This window comes from Phoca vitulina, unplaced genomic scaffold (assembly GCF_004348235.1).
Source record: "Phoca vitulina isolate PV1807 unplaced genomic scaffold, GSC_HSeal_1.0 scaffold7, whole genome shotgun sequence".
NCBI lineage: Eukaryota > Metazoa > Chordata > Mammalia > Carnivora > Phocidae > Phoca > Phoca vitulina.
This window is the reverse complement of record NW_022589710.1, coordinates 66945793-66968378: the sequence shown is the minus strand read 5'-3', so window position 1 is coordinate 66968378 and position 22586 is coordinate 66945793. Positions and strand designations below refer to the sequence as shown.

At 45.7% G+C, this 22586-nt stretch overlaps 1 protein-coding gene across 1 annotated transcript in view; it reads right to left on the bottom strand.

Moving 5' to 3' along the window:
- Nucleotides 1-22586, bottom strand: part of YY1 (YY1 transcription factor) — a 29435-nt gene that overhangs the window by 5476 nt on the left and 1373 nt on the right. Inside the window, exon 2 of the mRNA XM_032405925.1 lies at nucleotides 6055-6217. Coding sequence (XP_032261816.1) covers nucleotides 6055-6217 — 163 coding nt within the window. The remainder of the gene's footprint in view (nucleotides 1-6054; nucleotides 6218-22586) is intronic.

Here is a 22586-nt window from a genome sequence, read left to right as displayed (position 1 = left end):
ACATGAATGGGTTCTACTCCAATCAAGTATTAATAAGAAGAAAAGGGTATATTAAGAACCAGGCTTCCGTCTTCCCAATGAATAACGACATTTACTCTTTGATGATTACACTCAAATGCTCTATGTCTCTCTCGACTGCAGACACGGCTACATGATCCTGTCCAAATTCGCAAGAGTGGTACTCACCTAAAGAGGGTGAATTTTATTGTCTGCAAATGATGTTAATAAACCAACTTTAAAAAATGTCCGCCGGGCTGACAGAGAAGTCGCACAGACAACCACTTCCTGGCCCACCCGTCTGGGGCTGCAGGGTGGGGTGTCCCTGTCAGCGAGGTGCCTGCTGTGGCACCCCATGGAGTGAGCCCACCCCACCCCACCCCTGACATTTTCTTAAATTTATTCCCAGGAACTTGATTTTTGGAAACTTTTTATCATGGAAATTTTCAAATATACACAAAATTAAAGGGCACAGTCCCAAGTACCATTTACCAAACTCTCTATTTCTTAAATGTTATCATTAAGTGGTATTTTTCCTTAAAATGTCATTTGCAAAATGTGTGCCAGCAGGTAGCACATAATTGATTTCAGAATGAAAGTTTAAAATGTATTTGGACAAACACCCTTGGACACAAGAAGGAAGTGAAAGGTTTAATCGCAGCCACCCTTAAGCTCCCTGGCAAACCCCCCTCCACCACTGGCAGATGAGGCGGTGTGTGCTGTGGGTGCCTTTTGTATTTTATTTGAAGGCAAACATTGAAAAGGTCATTTTCGAAAAACTAGATTGAAAGTGGGTTTTTTTTTTTTGTGAGTAAAGACTAAAATTAAAATCTTCATGGCACCAACTGATACATAACTTACACAAAAAAAAGTATTTGAAATCCTAAAAAAGTAATTTTTAAAAAGCCTAAAATCATATACTGCTACTTGGAATCTCTCTTCAACATGCCCAAACTATTCGGAATAACCAAGACTGGAGTTTTCCCTCGATTGGGAGACTTGCCACAGGACGCCATCGGCGGCGGAGGCACCGGCGGTACTGGGGGGCACAGGGCCGGGCTCGGCGCCGACTCCTACCAGCTGCACGACCTTGAGCAAATCACTGAACTTCTCAGCCTCAGTTTCTCACTCTGTAAAAAGGTGGAATGCTACCTGCTTTGTAGCTGCCAAGACTCAGAGAGGATGCACGTGAAGCTCCCGGGGAATGACAGCTATTCTTATCCCCAGCTGCGTGTTAAATGCGCCTAGCTAAAAATGAGTTCATTCCTAAAAAAAAAAAAAGCCAGTTGTACTTAACAGTCCAGAAGGTTCTGGTGCTCCAAGCCACCGTTTTCAACTAAAGGGCTGAGAGACTAGAGAAAAACGGCACAAGCCAAGTAGAAGGGCACCTTCGGCAGATTACAAAGTTCGAGGAGGAGCCGGGTACACAACAGGAGAAGCTTCCTGTTCAATGGGAAGCGGAGAGCACTCCGCACGCTGCATGCGGCCCCGCCGCTGGGTTTGCCCGGGCTCACTCCGCACCCGGGGGGTGGGGGCGGCACTGTAAAGGCTGGACTCCGGGACCAAAAATCTGCAGGAATCTCCTGGCACCACTTGGAGCAGGGCGAAACCAGAGTTGTAAGTTAAAGCTCAATGTCCTAGACGCCGAGATGGACCGTTTTTAAATCAGAGATTCTCAAATGAAGAGAGTCCTGTTCATAGCAAAACGATAAGCTTAGTCGCCTTCAGCCTGGAACCCCCATGGGGACCTGTGTTGGGGGCAGAAGTTCCTGGAACCCAGCTCCCCTCTGCAACCGCAACTCCCCTCCCTTCTTGGTGCAACGAAGAGCGGTGCCTCAGACAAACGAGACTAAGTTCGCCGGACCAAGTATCTCCTACGGAGACAGCACATTTTCCTGACGGTCCTTCCAGCTCCGCTACGCCAGCTCATCTTTATGCTACTTCTGCGAAAAAGTCTCAGGGTGGGTGGTGGACGACAACTAAATTAACCAGCTTGTGACTGACCTAACCACTCTTAATTCTGATCTTTCTAGACCGGAAGTTTCCGAAGGGCTAACTGTAGTTAATGAAAAGAGCACAAAGGCTGTTCATTTAATCAGGAACAAGAACTCACCAGGTCCCACCCACTGGCCACATTTTGAAGTATTTAAAAAAGAACAAAATCCCCCCCCTCCTCCAATACCAGGACTTTCAGATGAAAAGTCCTTATTTCTTATACTTGCCCCGCTCCCCCATGTAACTGATTTACTTACTCCTAACCGATTCTCTAGGCTCGGTGCGGCAGGAACCTGAACCACTCTTTGGTCAGCTCCAAGTCCAGTGCAGAACCCCCTCTCCCCAGCACAGGAGAGAGGGAAAAGCAGCTAACACGCTACCTCAAGCCAACAGCTGAGCCATGGAGTGGAGGTGGATAAAGGGGGTTCTGTGGGTCTTTACAAGAGAAGAAGACAGGGTCTGGCCCCTAACAATTTGAAACTTGGTGCCTCTTTGTCTTTAGCTTTCAGAGTCCCAGGCACCAATGCCGGGGCCCCTGGAAAATCCTCTTCAGCGGTTGGTTACACACATTTCAAAAAGATCTAACAAAAGAGGGCATTCCAGGCTCCAGTACCTCTCACCACCACCACCGTCCAGTTAGAGACTTGATAGTTTTCTGTGATCTGTTCCAGGATACTAAGAACAACGGGGATGAGCGGGAGCCCAACCCTCTACCCTCACTTTGTATACACTGTCAGGATGAGCAAGATCTCATTCTATTCTGTACACAAAATGAAATCTTTAACAGGATGCTTAGAAAAGAAACACACACTATATTCAGATGATTATGGAAACAGATCGCCTACTGTAGAATGTTAACTGTGTGCTAGGATCGCATTTCTTGCTCTGTGAGTCCAAAACAGTCGCTTCAGGACCAAGGAGAGACTTGCAGAGTCAGGCCAAACAAGTTCAATGCACTTCAACCATCATCAAATTTATGCCCACTTTTAGGCCACGGCTTTCTTAGCACTGCCTCTCTCTTCAGGGGGTTTCTGATTATCTTTTCCTTTTTAGAAAACTCTTTCCCATACCACCAAGACCTTCTGGCTTCTTACTCATTCTGTGCACCGCTGAATGAACTCAACTTTTCCTGAAGAAAGCCCTACAATTCACCGACTTTCTGTTCTCAACTGAATGGGTTTCCAGCCTGCCGCACAGCTGCCCTCCTGATTCTCTGTTCGCCAGGTTCTTTAGGAAGGCTTCCTTTTGATGTACGTCCTCGTCTTCCTGGAGTATATCCTCCAGTAACCCCCTCAGAAAGGGTAAGTGCAACAGAAAACGAATCCTTGTGTCTACAATTGCCACTTTTATGCCTTGTAGTTGACCAACAGCTTTGCTGGATCGGGATTTCTATGTTTACAGTAACTTTTCCTCACAAATCTCAAAACGTGACTCCATGGTCTTCTAACTATCTACTGCTGGTGAAGAAAAGGCTCATTCAGGTCTAGTAGGGTTGAAGGCAGCCCTGAGGCAGGCTCGAGGCCACCTGGGAAACAAGCAGAAGCTTCTATTCGACAACAGTGACACGCACCTCCCGAGTGCAGGGCCAACACCCCAGATTTTGTTCAGGGAACTGTGGACAAGCTTCCAGATCAGCTGCCCCAATTCAGCAATGAGGGTGAACAACACCAAGGGTCATCAACACCTCATCACTTCTGCTCGCCACCCCCAGGTTCCTGCTCTCTGTAACATCCTACCTCAGCCCTCTCTCTGCTCCTCCGCTGAAATCACTCCGCAAAGTATAATTGAGAGAGTGGTCCCTCTCTTGGACCTTCTGAGCACTCCCCTGGCTTTTATGACGCTGTATGTACTTCCCTGAGCCACCCCGTCTGTCTGAATGAGCCCTGCGCCCTGTTGCTGGTTCCCTTACCCTCCGATCACAGGGTTTTCCCAAGACCGGCCTCTCGGCAACAGGCCTCTCACAGCGTGCACGTCTGGGCCACTTTCGGCCTCAGCCACAGTGCAGCAGATGAGTCTAGCCCTGACGTACTTCCTGAAACAACGTCGGGCCCAACAGGGATGATTCATTACCATCTAAAGCCAAACAATGCCCACCCTGAACCCCAAACCAGCACCCTCTCCCAATCTCGTGCCACCTGAGGCGCGAAGCATTCAACTTCCACTCTGAGTCCTCCTTCCCGGAGACACACAGCCGGTCTGGTTCTCAATCTCATCTCCTGCCACCCTCATCTCATTTATTCTTTCACCATCTGGCCACTGCAATCCCAGCTCAGGCCTTCGTGACCTCTCCCACTCCCTGTCTGGCCCTTCGCCGACCCAGCCTGGACACAGAGGATGTGTCCTTCTTTCAAAGCCAACCTCTGATCACAGAGCCCCTTCTCCACCGCTCACACACCTCTGGCAGCTGCCCACCGCACACTGAAAACATTCCCAGATGTGGGCCCGGTATTCAGAGAACTCTTACACTCCAACTGTCTCCCTGTGAGCATCCGAATTCCCAGCCAAACCTACTTATCCTTTTCTGAGCGTATACCCGATGGGGGCTGAGTACCTACCTTTCCACAAACTCATGCCACACTAGCATTAGGCCCACCATGGGAACCCCACCTGCCCCCTCAAATCTCAGTGTTTTTCAAGGCTCAAGTCAGATGCACCGCCTCTACAAGGCTTTCCTTGACTCCTTCGTTCGTATGTCTACCCCTGGGGACAGCATCCTCTACCCTCGCTAAATTCCAAGTACGATAACAAGGGATGACTAACTTTAAAAACACATGACAATACTAAACATTGGCACACAATTTGACTCAATCTGCCCCAAAACTCTAACCTCACTGCTGACTCTATCTACAGATTCCATTTTTATTTGTATTGGGGGGGTGGGGAATGGAGTAACATTTGAGTAGCATACCGTATTTAAAATATGAAAGGCAACAAAAGCTGGGAGACACAATGTCATTCACAAAAGGAGAGAAGCCTTAACTTTTTTTTGTTCAGCCGTGATCAATCAGAAATAGACTCACGTGTAGATTCCCTGTGGCGGCAGTTTCATGGGATAGGAGAAAAGGGTACATACCCCTTTATTACAACACCTCTGACTCTGACACCCATCTGACACATGGGGAAACTGAGGCTCCCAATGGCAGGACCCACCTTGTTTTTGGCAGGGCTGGGAGAAACCAGGACACACCAGGCCCCCAGCTCTTATCTACTCCACTCTGCTCTCAAGAAAAAGAAAGACAAGGATCCCCCCTCTGTTCCTAGATGGTGTGGGATCACAAAGATGTCTCTCTTCCTCATCCTGCCGTTGCCTAAATTTCCTGGCTATTCCAGGCTCCATTCAACCTCAGGGTGGGAAAAGAAGTCATCCTTCTGCTCCAGAGTTTATGAATTCACTTCATTTTATTTAAAACTGTCTTTGAGTGTGTTCTCACGTCCTCGTAGAAACTGCCCAATGATGCTGGGAAATAAATACTACAAAAAGGGGGCAGAGGCTTCTGCGGGAGCCCAGCCCACTTCAGGCCAAACAAGCCTCTAGTGGGTCCAGATCTTCCTGACTGCTCACCGTGGCCAGTCACAGGGGTCCCCGCCATAAATATTTGATCTCTTCCTGTCATGCCCGCTTCAATGAACAAAACCCTGGGAGCTTAACTGAGGACACACTGAAATATGAACTGATGACTCCTTCCCAGTGGTCAGCTGTGCCCGCCCAGCTCCGACCCAGGCCCCCGCAGCTTGCTCCAGCACAGCGCCCTCCAACTGCCAGCAGCTAGTGTAAAGATACCCATTTCCAAACCAATTCTATGCAAGTTTATTTATTCACCAGCAAAATCAACTACGGAATTAAGAAGTAGTTGCTTCATCTCACTGTCAGCAAGGATCTAAAATGGTGCCACGCCCATTAATAGTGCAGTTACCCCTACAAACAAAATGAACTGCTTTTGTTTTTACAAGTTTCCCTGGAGCAAGACTATGAGCCACCATTGTAACTTAGACACAAAGAACACAGCTGCTGACTCTAAGTACTTTCTATAATGAGAAAGAAAGGAAATTCTTAGGGCTTACCTAGCAAATTCTGCCAGTTGTTTGGGGTCTGAGAGGTCAATGCCAGGTATCCCTCCAGGAGGAAGCTTCTTCCCTGTCATATACTCTGAATAATCAGGAGGGGAGTTCTCTCCAATGATCTGCTCTTCAACCACTGTCTCATGGTCAATATCTTTTTTTTCATCTGAAACACACCATAAGATTGATTATTTTAGCAGAGTAAAAATGTGTATGTGGGCAAATACATTTTAAAACTATGAAAAGTGCTTTCATTAGCAGCTTCTGGAACGGGTGATTTATAGCCGCTAGCCCAATTTCTTAACCACCCAGTCTTTCTCCTCAGTCGCCAGAAATCCTGTTTCTGCCTGAAGGTCACCAAAATCTGCGATGCCAAACCCAACGGCGCCAAACCCAACGGCGCCAAACCCAGAGCCAGTGCTCCTTCTCAGCCTGTTAGGAATATTCCCCATTCCTGACTCAGCATTCACCTGCCTGGTTCCACTCCCACTTCTCGAACTGCCTTCTTGTCATGCTTCCTTGCTTCTCCTCCCACCACTTCTCAGAGTTCTGCTTTCTGTCTACCCTACACATTTCCTGTTAACCAGCAACACGGTGACCCTGACTCGAGTCTGATGCCCCAGCCTTCACCCTGCAGCCAGGCTCCTGCCTTCCCCTCCAGCCCCTCATTCTCACTGCTCTCTCCTCACTCTTTGCTCCCGCTCTGCTGGCCTTTCAGTTCTTCACATGTACTCCCAGCCCTTCACCCTATTCCCATGGCCTGTTCGCAGGCAAGTTCTAATCACAGCAATGTGATTTTTGTCGGCCTCACCCACTAGACAGTAAGCGCCACGAGGACAGGAATCCTTGTCAGTTTTGATCCCCAGGTATCCCCAGAGCCTGGTTCAGTCTGCAGAGAGTTGGCCCTCAATAAATAAACACGTGTTCAAAGAATGTAGGACATCTCTACTTGTATGTCTTATTATCATCACAAATCCAACAGATTAAAAGAAAGGAATACTGACCCCCATAATTAATCTCCTACATCCCAAACACCAAATCCTATTGATTTTTTGGAAGGTCTTCTCCCTTTGTCCCACTGCCATCAAGTTAGTTCTTAGTATCTCAAACCTCAACGACTATCATTAATTTCTTAATTCATCTTCCCAATTCTATTCTCTGCCACAGTGATCTATAATAAAGGATCAACTGGTACAGAACATGCAGCTGATATATTTTCACGTGGTATGAACCCTTCAGAGGTATAAATTATACTTCAACTTGGCATCCTGGGTCCCTTGCTGCCTGGTTCCAGTTTACACAGCTAGCCTGACCTTCCATTTCTCCTAGGCACAAGCCCTCCATAATGCAACCAGGCTGTGCTCCTCCCAGGTTAACTCACAAGCGCCTGGCAGGAGAGATTCTCTGAGGGGTTGTTGATTCTATCGCTCTGGCCTCAGATTCTTACCTTTTCCTTGAACTCCTACCTTAGTTCTTGATAACAACGCTGACAAACTCTAAATCATGCTGTTTTGAATTTTTATTGTCCTTGCCTCTTACACAAGGGTCAAGTGCCCAGAGGCCCAAACTGGTTGGTCTTCAACCACTGTGGTGCTGAAAGCAGAAAATAAAGATGCTCCAGGGCGCCTGGGTGGCTCAGTTGGTTCAGCAACTGCCTTCGGCTCAGGTCATGATCCTGGAGTCCCTGGATCGAGTCCCGCATCGGGCTCCCTGCTCGGCAGGGAGTCTGCTTCTCCCTCTGACCCTCCCCCCTCTCATGTGCTCTCTCTCATTCTCTCTCTCTCAAATAAATAAATAAAATCTTAAAAAAAAATAAAAAATAAAAAAAAAATAAAGATGCTCCAAAGTTTTCATGCTGACTGAAATGTCCTGCTTCTCCATCAAAATGTTTCACAAAAGGCAGTAACAATAGGACTTTCTGAAGTGAAAACTGGCTTGTTCAATTCTTACCTTTCCACCAGTATTAAGAAACAAGACCAAAGGGGCGTCTGGGTGGCTCAGGCAGTTAAGCGTCTGACTCTTGATTTCGTCTTAGGTCATGATCTCAGGGTCGTGAGATCGAGCCCTACATTGGGCTCCAGGCTGAGAGCAGAGTCAGCTTGAGATTCTCTCTCTCCCTCTGCCTCTGCCCCCACACGGGCACTCTCCCTCTAAAATAAAATCTTAAAACACAAGACCAAAAACCAACCAAACCAAACCCTACAAGTGACATCACTTACTATCAAAAAAATGATGTCTAGCTGTTTATCACCAGGTTCTCTGACATTAGGGTATGAGGGCAAGGTAAAAAGACAGAATGTAGGGGCGTCTGGGGGGCATAGTCAGTTAAGCCTCCGACTCTTGGTTTCAGCTCAGGTCGTGATCTCGGGGTTTAGAGATTGAGCCCGGGCCAGGCTCCGCCCTCAGCATGGAGTCTGCTGGAGATTTTCTCCCTCTGCCCCTCCCCCCCCAAGTAAATAAATAAATCTTTAAAAAAAAGGCAGAATGTAGGTTCATTTGATTCACGTGGTCATTATCATGTTTAATCAATCGCTCTCAGTGATGAAAAGCACAGAGCAGGATACTTTTAAATGTTAAATGTCTCTCTTCTCCCACTGCTCTTCGTTTTATTTTTTAAAAATTTTATTTTAGGGGCGCCTAAGTGGCTCAGTCGTTAAGCGTCTGCCTTTGGTTCAGGTCATTATCCCAGGGTCCTGGGATCGAGCCCCGCATCGGGCTCCCTGCTTGGTGGGGAGTCTGCTTCTCCCTCTCCCACTCCCCGTCTGTGTTCCCTCTCTGTCAAATAAATAAATAAAATCTTTAAAAAAAAAATTTTTTTTTTATTTTAGGTCATCTCCTACACCCAACGTGGGGCTCAAACTCACGACCCTGAGATCAAGAGTCGCACGCTCCACCAACTGGGCCAGCCAGGCACCTGGGTCCACTCTTCATTTTAGAAAACATTAAACGCCACTGCCAGGAATCAGAGAATGTTTACTGTGCAGGCATTATTTTCATTACTGCGCACATCACCCTGGAAGTGGGCAAATCAGCAAGTTCACTCTTCACAGGAGAAATCTGAGGCCCAGAGAGGCTCTGTAACTTGCTCAGGGCTAACTGGCTAATAGTAAGGGGCAGACGTAAGCGCGGGAAGCCTCGCTCTTGGACCCGGGTCCTTTACTGTTAAGCCCAGCTGCCTCTAGTTTGAAACTAGAATGATCTCAACAACATATCCCGGGTAACCTCTTTACAGATGAAGAAGCCTAAGGAAAACAGAGCTAGATGCACTCATGAAGGACAGGAAAGGTGGTTAATGATCATAAGTTAGAGAGCGAGGACTCGGCACTGTAACCCGACTCTTGTTCTCGGGGCCGCGACAATTCCCTCACTCTCCAGTCTTCCCCTACCACACCGACTTCCAGGTGCTACGGAAACGCACGGGCGGGCAGGGCGGGCAGGGGAGCTATTCTTCCAAACCGACTCGTACTTCTGACAGAAGAACGCTAGCAAGGCTGGGGAGCACGGCTGCTCGGAGGAAACCACAGGAGGGGAGTCGCGTCTCCGGTACGCGTGGGCACCATCCGGGAGTAAGGAACCACACCCTCACGCTGTCCAACACACAGTAACTGAGGGCCTCCTACGTGCCTGGCGCTGTTCCAAGGCACCAGAAACAAAACAAAGTCTCTGCCCTCATGGAGCCTTTATTCTAAGTGAGAAAAGCTGTCTTAGTTCGGGCTGCTCTCACAAAAATACCACAGACCGGGGTGGGGGTTAAACAACAGGAATTTATTCCTCACAGTTTTAGAGACTAAGACAATTCAGTTCCTGGTAAAGGCGCTCTTCCTGGCTTGTCAACAGAACCTTCTTGCTGTGCCCTCACATGGTGGAGAGATGGATCATCTCTGTTTCTTCTTTATCTATAAGGGCACTAATCCCACCAGGAGGGCTCCACCCTCATAACCCAATTACTTCCCAAAGGCCCCATTTCAAAATACCATCATGTTGAGGATTGGGACTTTAACTTATGAATTGGGGTGAAGGGGGGACTCAAGTCAAACGAGGAAATGCTTCCTGAGGCTTGAGACTCAGTTCTTTCTTACAACATTCAACAACGCCAAGCACCCAGAGAACAGTCACTAACATCACCAAGAACTACAATACATGTATGGAGTGAGTCTGAGACTGACAAGTTTTACGATCCCCAAGTACAGCCAGTGAGCCGGACCCAGCCTGCCAACCTTCCTCCAACATTTTCACGGTTTCCTTTCTATTTATTTTTTTATTGTGTGTGTGTGTGTGTGTGTGTGTGTCTGGGGGAATCTCAAACAGGCTCCACGCCCAGCACAGAGTCGATGTGGGGCTAGATCTCATGACCCTGAGATCATGACCTGGGCCGAAATCAAGAGCTGGACACTCAACCGACTGAGCCACCCAGGCGCCCCTCCTTTCTATTGTTTAAAAAATTTCTGGTTAAATAGACATGAACATATTTATCATTTTAACCATCTGTGAATGTGCAATTCAGTGGCATCAAGCATATTCACAATGCTGTGTAACCATCACCACTATCTCTACCTGAGACTTCATCATCCCTAACAGAAACTTGGTACCCATTACACAACTGCCCCCCCTCCCCTGGTAACCTCTTTTCTACTTCCTGTTTCTACGAATTTGCCTATTCTAGGTACCTTTTATAAATGGAATCAAACAGTATTTGTCATTCTGTGTCTGGTGGACTTCACTAAGCATGTTTTCAAGGTCCACTCATGCTGTAGCACGTACAAAATTTCATTCTCTTTCATGGCTGAATAATATTCTTGTATGGACATACCACATTTTGTTTATCCACTCATCTACTGATGGACACATGAGTTGCTTCCATCTTTTGGCTACTGTGAATAATGCTGTTATGGACAATGGTGTGCACAGACACCACCTATTTTTAGAAATAGTTTTATTGAAACACAGCCATACTTATTTGTTTACGTGTTATCTTTGGCTACTTTCCTGCTACAATGACACTGGAGTTGATCAGGTGCTTTAGGACGGCCTACAAAACCTGAAACATTACTATCTAGCCCTTTACAGAAAAAAGCTTACAGACCTTTTACCTATCTGATGGAATTTTACTTAGAAGATAAGATTTAAACTACAGTGGAGATTTTTCTATGGGAAACAAGGAACAACTTCTGCGAGATTACCCAATAATGGGATTTACTTCCAAAAGAGACAACCACCTGTCTTTAAAACAGGTTAGATTTGAGTTTTATTTTGGAGGAGGACTCCACAAGTCTGGGTAATGAATCAGGTAAGTTGGGGGGGGGGGAAGGTGGGTGGAAAAGGATGTTAAGTATGCCTTCTAAGTTTCTGGTTTGCATTTCTGGGAGGAGGTCCTGAGCCAAGCTAGAGAATAATGGGGGAAGAGACAACGTGCAGCAGAGGACCTGGAGTTCCGCTTTAATTTGAGGGGTCTGGGAGACACCTAGTGGACAAACCTCAAGGAGGTCCTTGGATATGCAAATGTGGGGACAAAAGAAATCGAGGTTGAAGAACATATATGGGCATCACTGGCACATGGCCTGCATTTAAAGCCAAAAAAATAAATAGTATCTATTGAAAAAAATAGGGGCGCCTGGATGGCTCAGTTGGTTAAGCAACTGCCTTCGGCTCGGGTCATGATCCTGGAGTCTCGGGATCGAGTCCCGCATTGGGCTCCCTGCTCAGCAGGGAGTCTGCTTCTCCCTCTGACCCTCTCATGCTCTATCTCATTCTCTCAAATAAATAAATAAAATTTAAAAAAAGAAAAAAATATAGACAGAGAGAGGGTTCAGAACGAACACCTGGGTAACTCCAACGCAGAGCTAATGAGGAAGACTGCAAAGGAGACTGAAGGGATTATGTCCAGATGCAGGGAGAAAACTAGCTTTGTCTCATGACAACTATACTTAGTGACTTACTAAGTGAAAGTGACACACAGTCGAGGCAGTCTGTCCCGAGTATAGACAATAACCACATGGTATGCACATAATGTTAAAACCACAATCAAACTGATTAAAGGCAATCTGCTTCTGATGACTACTACACACCTGCACTTCTGAACAATGTCTGAGATACAATATTCTTGCCTTAGAAAATCTTTCACTGGGTCTTTCTAGATAATTGCTGTATGCTTTCATAATATATATTTAAACTTCATATTACCACGTTTGTCATTGTCTTGTCATGACAAGAAAGTTCATTTGGTGAACTCTTTGAAGACCACACAGATATCAAAACAAAAGGGTCATTATTCAACAACACAATGTCAGGAAATAAAACTATATATAGAAAAAAAATCGTATTTTGAAGAAAGCTGCTTGAGAAATGACAAAAGATACTCGGTTTTATGGCTGGAGAAATCAAAGACAATGTTTGCCTCATTCTCTTTCTTTTTTTTTTTTTTTATGTAGGCTCCACATCCAGCATGGAGCCCAATGCAGGGCTTGAACTCACGACCCTGATATCAAGACCTGAGCTGAAGAGTTGGGACGCTCAACCAACTGAGCCACCCAGGTGTCCCACCTCACTTGCACTGAGAACTGGACACATACTAAAGCAACAGATCAAAGAATGTCAATGTCTGGTATTTTTTGGCCATTTAATCTGATTTTTGCAAAAGAAAACCTTTGGAAGTTTTTGCAAATACGAACTTATGATGCTTTAAAAGAGAAATTAATATTTTTATTACATTTACAAGCCATATCTACATGTAAGTTTCCCCCTTAGTTCAAAAAATTTTAGTGAAATGTATTTTTTTTTTTTCTCTTTGTAAAACATGTTGTTCTGATATATATTCAAATAAATAAAATTCTCACTCTCTGCACTGGCCATTATTTTATTCCTTTCCTTTATAATTGCTACTGAAACAGATCTGCTCTGTAGAGGGGGGAAGAAGGTGTTAACTGATCTGCTCTGAATGTCAAATATGTATGCTTACTGGCTGGCAATGGGGTAATATGGAATACACATCTAGGCAAAGCAAGTTCATGAAGCAAAATATCTAGAGCTCCTTTAAAAATTATTACACATACAAAACAACTGTTGCACATACACATGCCTCTCTGGAGTTTTCCTTGAAGGCAGGACTTAGCTAATTCTCTCTCCACTGTTTCAGGGAGAAAGGGTCAATGGCATGAGAAGTTTCACTGCAGTGAGTTTCTACAACCAGCTTAACATTTATGACTGTGATTACCAGAACACAACTGGACAAAAGCAAATTAAAACCAAATTTCAGAATTCCAAATTGGAAAAAGCTGAGAATATAGGTCACCGACTCAAAGGGGGTAGGGGTAGTGTGGTAGGAGAAAATGTCTTAACGAGAACTTCTGGTCGAATCTGGATCAGGTGATTCCAGTACTCACTAACCCTGGCTAAAGGCAGATGACCTACAACAACCAGACCAAAGTAAAACGGCCTCAGATGGAAGATATGAAAAACAAAATCTAGCCAATACCACCTATAAGTGGGGTACACACTTTGTATTCAAATGATTTGGAGGCAGAGGATCCTCTTTCTGTGGTACAAAGGGCCGCTAGCTCCCAGGCTCGCTCGAGGCCCTTCCCCTCGCCACTAGTCTCCTCACATAAGCATTTCATCATCTCGCACCATCGCAAGGGTGAGTGCGGCCCCTAAGATATTTTGAGAGAGAAACCACATTCACATAACTTTTATTAAAGCATACGGTTGTAACTGTTCAACTATACGTTACTGCTGGGGCGCCTGGGTGGCTCAGTCGTTAAGCGTCTGCCTTTGGCTCGGGTCATGATCCCAGGGTGCTGGGATCGAGCCCCACATAGGGCTCCCTGCTCGGCGGGAGGCCTGCTTCTCTCTCTCCCACTCCCCCTGCTTGTGTTCCCTCTCTCGCTGTGTCTCTCTCTGTCAAATAAATAAATAAAATCTTTAAAAAAAAAAAAAAAAAAAAACTATACGTTACTGTTAATCAGTAGTTTTTTCTTTTTTAAGATTTTATTTATTTGAGTGGGGGGAGATAGGAGCAGAGGGAGAGGAAGCAGCAGACTCCCCGCTGAGCAGGGAGCCCAACGAGGGGCCCGATCCCAGGACCCTGGGATCATGACCTAAGCCAAAGGCAGACAGTTAACGACTAAGCCACCCAGGCACCCCTAGACTGTACTTTAAATAAGTAAATAATCTTTGAATAAAGACTCAAATATATATGTTTAAAAAAAAAGAGGATTAAGGAACTAAATGGAAAGGGGGGAAGCACTCCACAGGTCCACAAAGAGGTTTAAAAAGTGGCCTGGGGCGCCTGGGTGGCTCAGTCCTTAAGCCTCTGCCTTCGGCTCAGGTCACGATCCCGGGGTCCTGGGATCGAGCCCCGCATCGGGCCCCCTGCCCCGCGGGAAGCCTGCTTCTCCCTCTCACATTCCCCCTGCTTGTGTTCCCTCTCTCGCTGTGTCTCTCTCGGTCAAATAAATAAATAAAATCTTTAAAAAAAAAAAAAAGTGGTCTGACCTGCCCTCCCCACTCCTACCACAGCAGCCCTCCGGCCATGTTCCTCAGCACTGGGAGGAACCTTCCCCTCTGCCCACCTCTCACCCCCACCCCCCCATCCACTCTGCTCTCCAAAGCCCAGACCTCCTTCCTTCAAGAGGCCTTTCGCTCCTGTCACTGAACCTTGCTTGCTTTCTTCGTTTCTTGAAAAAGAGAAGACCACCGGTAAGGCTGAAACCAGAGGCGGCTTTAAATGGCAGCCACTGTGTCTGGGAACACAGGGAGGAACTCGCCAGAACACCTTTGTTCCACTTTCCCCACCCTCCTGGGCTCAAGGGGAACAGCAGGTCCCACGCTTTATGGTTGTGAAAGAATGTTCAACTTTTGTTAAAGGACAGTAAGCATGTAAAGAACATGGAAAATTCTGAGTCGCCTTCAATTAAGTTACATTTTAAGTTTTTGGCTGTTCTAAGACACCACGTGACATTCTGGACACCACACCGGCTGGAATCTGTACACTGTGACTCAGTGGTCCTCTTCATATATAAGCAGTTTACCTAAGAATTCAGTCCTCAGAAAAGCTTGATTTCCCTACAAGTTTTTCTCATCTTGGCTAGAATCAGTCATCAATAGTATGCTTTCCTTTTTTATCTCAACTGCCAGGAAGCTCATGAGAGTTGACCCTCATGCTTCCTTTTTTTCTGTGATCCTGATTTTCTTTTTTCACCGATTCACATATTTATTCATCTACTTACTTACTTATATGGGTTGGCTAGATCTTGTTCACCCACACCTTTCATCTTAGGCCGTCAGCTCTTTGGTCTGACCTTTCTAGGTGACTTATGGCAAAAACATCGTCGACTCACCACTGCCATCACCCAAACCTTCACAGGGGAAAGGGGGAGGAGAGCTAACTACTTGAGATTCATTGCTAAGCAACAGGCAGAAATCAGTCATAGGCTGTTTCCACGTTTCCCCACTAAGAGAGACCTTAAGACGAGATAATATCATTTACTGAGTACCTGCTTCATGCTGGCAACTGTCCTATTCCTCAACGCAAACAAAACCTCAAAGACACTAACCCCATGTGTTTGGTTTAAGAAATAAGCCTCAGAAATGCCAAGTCATGTATCTGAAGAAGCGCATTTAAGTGGCAGATCTAGGATTTGAAACTAGGATTGACTGTGTAGTCCATGCCTTTCCTATAAAGGGAACACTCCTGCACATCCTCTTTTCACCCTTCATACTTTTCACCTATGCGGTCAGAGAGGAGGATGAATGTATTCTGGTCTCTAGGCCATGATTCTGCCTTACTGCATAATTTCCATGTGCTCATTCACTCGGTTACAGACCGAGAATCTTCTATATGCCTAGTGCCATCCTAAGGCTGAGGGGTTACAGGCCCAAAACTTATTCTCTAGAGGAAGCAGAAAGAAGCAGGTTAAAAGAAAAAAAGCAAGATAATTTCAGACACTGCTACAAAGAGAATAAAACAGGGTCAGGAGCCAGAGTGAGAGTGGAAGACCAGGGAAGGCCTCCTGAGAGCAGAGATGTGAACAACAAGGCAGCACAAGAATGAACATCTGGGGTCACCGCACTAGAGGCAGAGGTAAGAGCAAAGAAACAAGCTCAAGGAATGGAAAGAGGGCTGGTAAGGCTGGTGCACAAAGGGAGTGGAGGTAGGAAGGAGAAAGAGGAAAGGAACGCAGGGGCCAAATCAAGTGTGGCCTCGTGATAAGGAGTTTGGATTTTACTGAATGTGATGAGACATCTGCAGGATGTGTGTGTATGTGAAAACACAAAACACAGTATTTGCCATTTTAAATCTACAGTTCAGTGACGTTAAGTAACAACACATTGTTGTGTTAGAGGGATTTTTAAGCAGAGGAGTGAAGCTATCTGATAGAAGCCTCAGAAAATTCAGGAAGGTACAGAGAGTGTGTGCCTAGATCCCCAGACATGAAATCCAGAAGTCTGTATGTAGTCCTTGTTACGAATCTATAAAAATCGGGGCGCCTGGGTGGCTCAGTCGGTTAACTATCCGACTCCTCGTTTCCGCTCAGGTCATGATCTTGGGGTCATGAGATCTAGCCCCGCATCAGGCTCTGCGATCAGCACAGAGTCGGCTTCAGATTCTCTCTCCCTCTGCCCTCTGTCCCTCCACCCCCCCAACACACACTCATGCTTTCTCTAAAATAAATAAATCTTAAGAAAAAAGGAATCTATGGGGCGCCTGGGTGGCTCAGTCGTTAAGCGTCTGCCTTCAGCTCAGGTCGTGATCCCGGGGTCCTGGGATCGAGCCCCGCGTCGGGCTCCCTGCTCGGCGGGAAGCCTGCTTCTCCCTCTCCCACTCCCCCTGCTTGTATTCCCTCTCTAGCTGTCTCTCTGTGTCAAATAAATAAAATCTTAAAAAAAAAAAAAAAGAATCTATAACATCTATTTAATACAGGAACCATGTATTAGCATAAACTATAAGTGAGTTACCAACAAAGTAAGAAATTAAAAGCCAACTGTCAATTTGGAGAAGCAGCAGCTTCTCTCCCTCAAAGTTTCTGGGTGCCTAGGAGCTAGAAGACAAAAGGAAAAGAAGGAAAGAGGATTGAGTTGAGAACTGCCAAAAGAGAAAGACACTTTGGGGTGTTTTCAAGAGTGTGATCACCTGTGAAATACTAGAAATTCTACTGAAGTCTGTGACTCTCCTAGAAGAAACAGGGTCCGGGCTCCAACGGAACAGTCTCCAGCACAGCCATGGCGGCCTCCTTCCCTTCTCACTTCTTATATTTAAGGGAGATCATTTACACAAGAAAAAAAGTCCTTCACAACCATTTACATCGTCTTCATGTTTAATCCTATCTGAGACCACTGTGGAACACCAAAGGCATCGAATAGTTATTAAGAATTTTACTCCAGAGTTCGTAATACCTCATTCACCAGGTCACGTTAAAATTTAAGAGTTCTGCTTTAAGAAAGTGAGTACTGCTTCCTACGGTCATGTAGGAGTTCGGGAAGGAGCAGAATTTTTCTAAAGGAAGTCATTTTACAAAGAAACCAAGGTCAGAAGTTAAGATATTCCAAAGCAAGAGACTTTGGTCAGTGCCCTCTAAAGTGGAAATTTGATGCTGTTGCTAATATGATTCCCAGAAACCACTGGGCTTGCTGTTATTGATAATTAATCACGAAATTAAACAGAATGGGACCCACTAACACAAGGCACTTGGGAATGGGAAACGGTTCTCTCACGTACTGTAATTAGGTCCACCACACATAGGAAAGTACAAACTCACACGGTACAGTCAACTAACTTCCACATCTTCCTGATATTCTGCTAACAGTAATGAAATTAATGTTATTGTCAACCTCCAAGTAGCATTTCAGATGCCGAATTTTACAAATACAAGGTTTGAATGTTTACCCAACAATATTAGAGAATACAACCCACTGGTAAATATTCAGATTTAAAAATTTTAACAAGTTTTCACTTTCATGTACTCCTCCTATGGGAAGAAAAGCAGAGTTCACAGAATGGTCCCCTGGGAAGAGGAGATCAGGAGTTAACAAAGGAATACAGATCTTAAGAAATGTTCCTTCTAGGGGCGCCTGGGTGGCTCAGTCGTTAAGCGTCTGCCTTCGGCTCAGGTCATGATCCCAGTGTCCTGGGATCGAGCCCCACATCGGGCTCTCTGCTCCGCGGGAAGCCTGCTTCTCCCTCTCCCATTCCCCCTGCTTGTGTTCCCTCTCTTGCTGTGTCTCTCTCTGTCAAATAAATAAATAAATTCTTTAAAAAAAAAAAAAAAAATGTTCCTTCTAATAACTGTTTTTTGCTAATAATCTGTTACAGGCCCCTAAACTTCTCAGCCTTAAAACAAACCCACCTTACTAAGCAGACTTCAACAACAACAAAAAAAAAACCAGGAAGCCTTTGGTAAATAAACACCCAGGAGTCTAGCATACATTTTTAAAGTTATTATTTTATTTCTTCTCTTTCTTTTTTTTTTTTTTTTTTTAAAGATTTTATTTATTTATTTGAGAGAGAGAATGAGAGAGAGAGAGCACATGAGAGGGGGGAGGGTCAGAGGGAGAAGCAGACCCCCTGCTGAGCAGGGAGCCCGATGCGGGACTCGATCCAGGGACTCCAGGATCATGACCTGAGCCGAAGGCAGTCGCTTAGCCAACTGAGCCACCCAGGCGCCCTATTTCTTCTCTTTCAAAGCCTAAAATGCTAGTTGTAGGTAAGGTCACGAGTCCTGACCTTTTCCTAATAGGGATTTTTCCTTTCCCACCAGGGGGAGTCAGCTGTTGCCGGTGGGAGGAAGAGGAGAGGTGAACAACCTGGAGCGGAGAGTCTGACAGCACAGAGGCTGTATCAGCACGCCCACTTCCAGAACTACGGGGTCAGGAATCAGAATCTATGACTTAGAGTGCCCCATGTAGGTCACAGGCTTGACAAGATCACTTTGGGGAAGGGGGTGCGTCTGTGGCTTGGCTCCGTGGGAATTTCTGTGCATGGCATCTCTAGTTAAGGACAAACAGGTAAAGAAGGAGGAGGTGGAAAACCCACAGAGGAGTGGCAAATGGTCAGGACTAGTAACTTTTAGCAAACTTGAACTTTCTGAATATAAAGAACTGAGAAACAAATACTTTTCAACCTTCTTTCACTTTACTGATCTTAGTATCAATGGTTTTCTGGTCTTAGATGCTTTGCTCAATCCATCATAAAGCACTTCTATATTTGGTCTAACAAAGATAAGTAAAATACCAACAGCCTTGAGTGAAGGTCACAATTTCTAAATACCTGAAACCTCAAGATTTTAAAGCCTTCTTAGGTTTCTCTCAAAACTAAATGTTTTAGGGGTACCTGGGTCAGTTAGGCATCCATTTGACTCTTGATTTCAGCTCAGGTCATGATCTCAGGGTTGTGAGATCGAGCCACAGATCAAGCCCTCCTTGCTCAGAGGGGAGTCTGCTTGAGAGTCTCTCCCTCTCCCTCTACTTCCCCCCCCCGCCACAGGTGGGGGAACTCTCCCCCCCTCAAATGAATAAATAAAGTTTTTAAAAAGCCCTAAATGTTTTAAATACTCAGCTTTTATCATGAGCTTCCCTACTTCGCCATGACTAAGTGGTTTACAGTAAGCTCTATAAGATAGGATGTCACTCCTATACAATACTGATGACAATCTAGGGAAAGATATACATATGAGACTGTGCCCTACATCTGGCCACGTGGAAATGTTCATTAATCACATGCCAGGAAAAAAACCAAAAGTAAACGGGGGCCTTAAAACAGTGGATTACGCATGTTAAAGACACAACTGAAGTGTGATGAAATACCGCAACATGCTCAGCCTCACTGAGCCTTCATCTTCTCATGTGCAAAAACAAGCAGGTCTTGCTCCAGTACCTACGCTACGGAATCTTACTCAGCCTTAAAAAGGAATAAAGTACACTCAACAACGTGGATGAACCTTGAACCCACGCTAAGCCAGACACACAAGACCACAGACTGTTACGATTCCATTTAAATGAAATGGCTGGAATGGGCAAATCCAGAGAAACACAAAGTAGATCAGTGGTGGCCAGGGGCTGGAGGGAGAGGGGAAATGGGTAGTGTCTGCTCACGGGTATGGGGTTTCTTTTTGAGATGATGAAAATGTTGCGGAATTAGCTAGCGGTGATGGCCACACAACCTGGTGAATACAGCAGAAGCCACTGAACTGCGCCCATGTGAATTACATCAGTTAAAAAAGGGGAAAGAAAAAAGCAGATCTCCAAGGACCATTCCAGGTCTAAAGCTACTCTGGTATAGAACCACTAGATTTCCTTTGCCGTTATTCCATCAAAGAGATGCCAATCACACAGACTGCTGTGACTCTGGGGGCAATTAGAACAAGACGGCACACAAGCAAAAGAAACCCATAAAATCCAAAGATTTGGTTTCCACAAACATGCTGGCTCCCACTAAGTTTTTTTTAGCCAGGGGTACTAACAAGTAACTAGAGCCCTGAGAATACCCTGTGCACAATTTTTTTTATAAGAACTTCAGGTAACTAAGCTTAGACTTAGGCAAAAAGATCACCTCGCAGCTCATTCCCATCCAAAGGACTGTTCTGGTGAAACCACCGTGGCGTTCAAACTCTTCTTCCTGGGATCAGATGAGACTGAGTCTGTGAAAGCACTGACATATTGCCTACTGCAGTCCACACACACACTGAGAAATTCAGCTTAACAATTAACCTGCTTTGATTTCTTCACCTATTATCAATTATCTCCTTATTTCAGTTCCTAAGATTCCACTATATTCAGAATTTGAACTTGGGGTGTGCACAGTTAATCACAAACTATTTAGCTTCTCTTTGCTAACAGTTCCAAACCACAAGGACAAGGAAGGGGGATAGGATAGTTCACCACAAAACATGTCTGAGGAAACAGGCCTTACTATGTTATTGCCATCAAATATTTATAACTACCTTTAGGCACAGAGTACTCTGTAATGCACCAGGCAACTAACTCAGCAAAGAAATGGGCATTAAAATAACCCCAAACTGTGCAACTCTGTAAGCAGCCACTTGCACAGGGGAAGTAATGACTTTTAAATGCTGACTTAATTGTAAATTAACTCCCATTAGTCAGGCCCCTCAGACCTCCGCCCCTGACTGGCTGACTTGATACACATCACTTCATCAAGTAAAGCCTCCATTACCAAATTTTCTTGAAGAAGTAAGCGAGCAATTTGGTAAGATCAAATACAGAATATATAAAACACCCTGGTTTTCTAAATTTCTATAAAACCAACATGTCCTCACCATGAGAAAAAGTAAATTTAGTTTTACAGTTAACATATCTTTCTATCAATATCTAATTTCAGATGGGATCATGAATTCAGCAAAACTCAACAATAACTGATTCACCCCTCTCTTAATTCTGCATGTTAATGAAAAGACATGACTTTTGGTTCCAACACGATCAGTGTGCATGCTACCAAATCTACAGAAGGTACTCTGATAACCATTAAGTAAGTAAGTAGACAGGTTTCATTTAATTTAAACTCAAACTCCTCAGACTTCCACAAGGCACTATGAAATCCAGAACAGCAGCGCCCCTTAACACTTGCTATTAAATTGTGGCAGCAACTCGGCTCCCTTTGCTCAGCTGAGTCCTAGATCCGTCCAACAACGTCAGTTACCTCGTCAGAGGCTTCCAGTATAGAACCAGACCAGCCTTCCAGTCCAGCCTTTTCACGTGCTACTTCATCTGTTCATCTCAGTCGTTACAGTCCTTCAATACTCAAGGGTCATCGCACTTTGAGGCTCCATCCTGACAACTGATGAAACAGCCTTACCGCAACGGGGGGCGGGGGGGGGGGGGGATTCTGCAACTTAAACTTAGAACTAAGTGTAATCATCACAAGTACTAGATTAACTAGCCACGGCACGTCACTCTCAAGTCTGTTTATTAGGCTGGCAATTTAACTAGATAGCATGTGAATAATGTAACAGGACAGTGACATGAAAGAAACAGCTTTCCACAGTTATAAAGTAAAAAAAGAAAAAACTGAAACACGCAGGTAAGTCCCTTTTGCCCTATTTTCTCTGGCTTTCTAGAATCTTTCTCTTCACAGGAAAAGTTGGGTCGCCTACTATCCACTAAAAAGCGAGCAAAGACTTAAAATGCTCCATTTTATTAATTTAGTGACAAACGTCCCCAGCGGTGCAGCCAACCGACCTATCTGCAGACACACAAACACTTAAGAAAAAGAAACCTCCCCAAACGCGAAGGGTTAAGAACCACCTACAAAACCTCGCGGACCCTCTCTCCGACGTGCCGCGGGGGGTGGGGGGGACCGAGGCGAGGACCTCGCCGGCAGCGCGGTGACAGGCCCTGGTGGCGCGGAGCCCGCACACGCGAGCCCTACGTGCCGTCCAAGTCCCGCCCCACCGAGGCGAGCGCGGGGAGCGCGGCCGCGGGCAGGGTCCGGCCTGCGCGCCGGGCGTGGGAGCGGAAGGCGCCTCTCGGGAGCAGCTGAGGGTCTGGGGAAGGGGGCGGAGCGGGGGCACGGGTGCGCCCCCCCC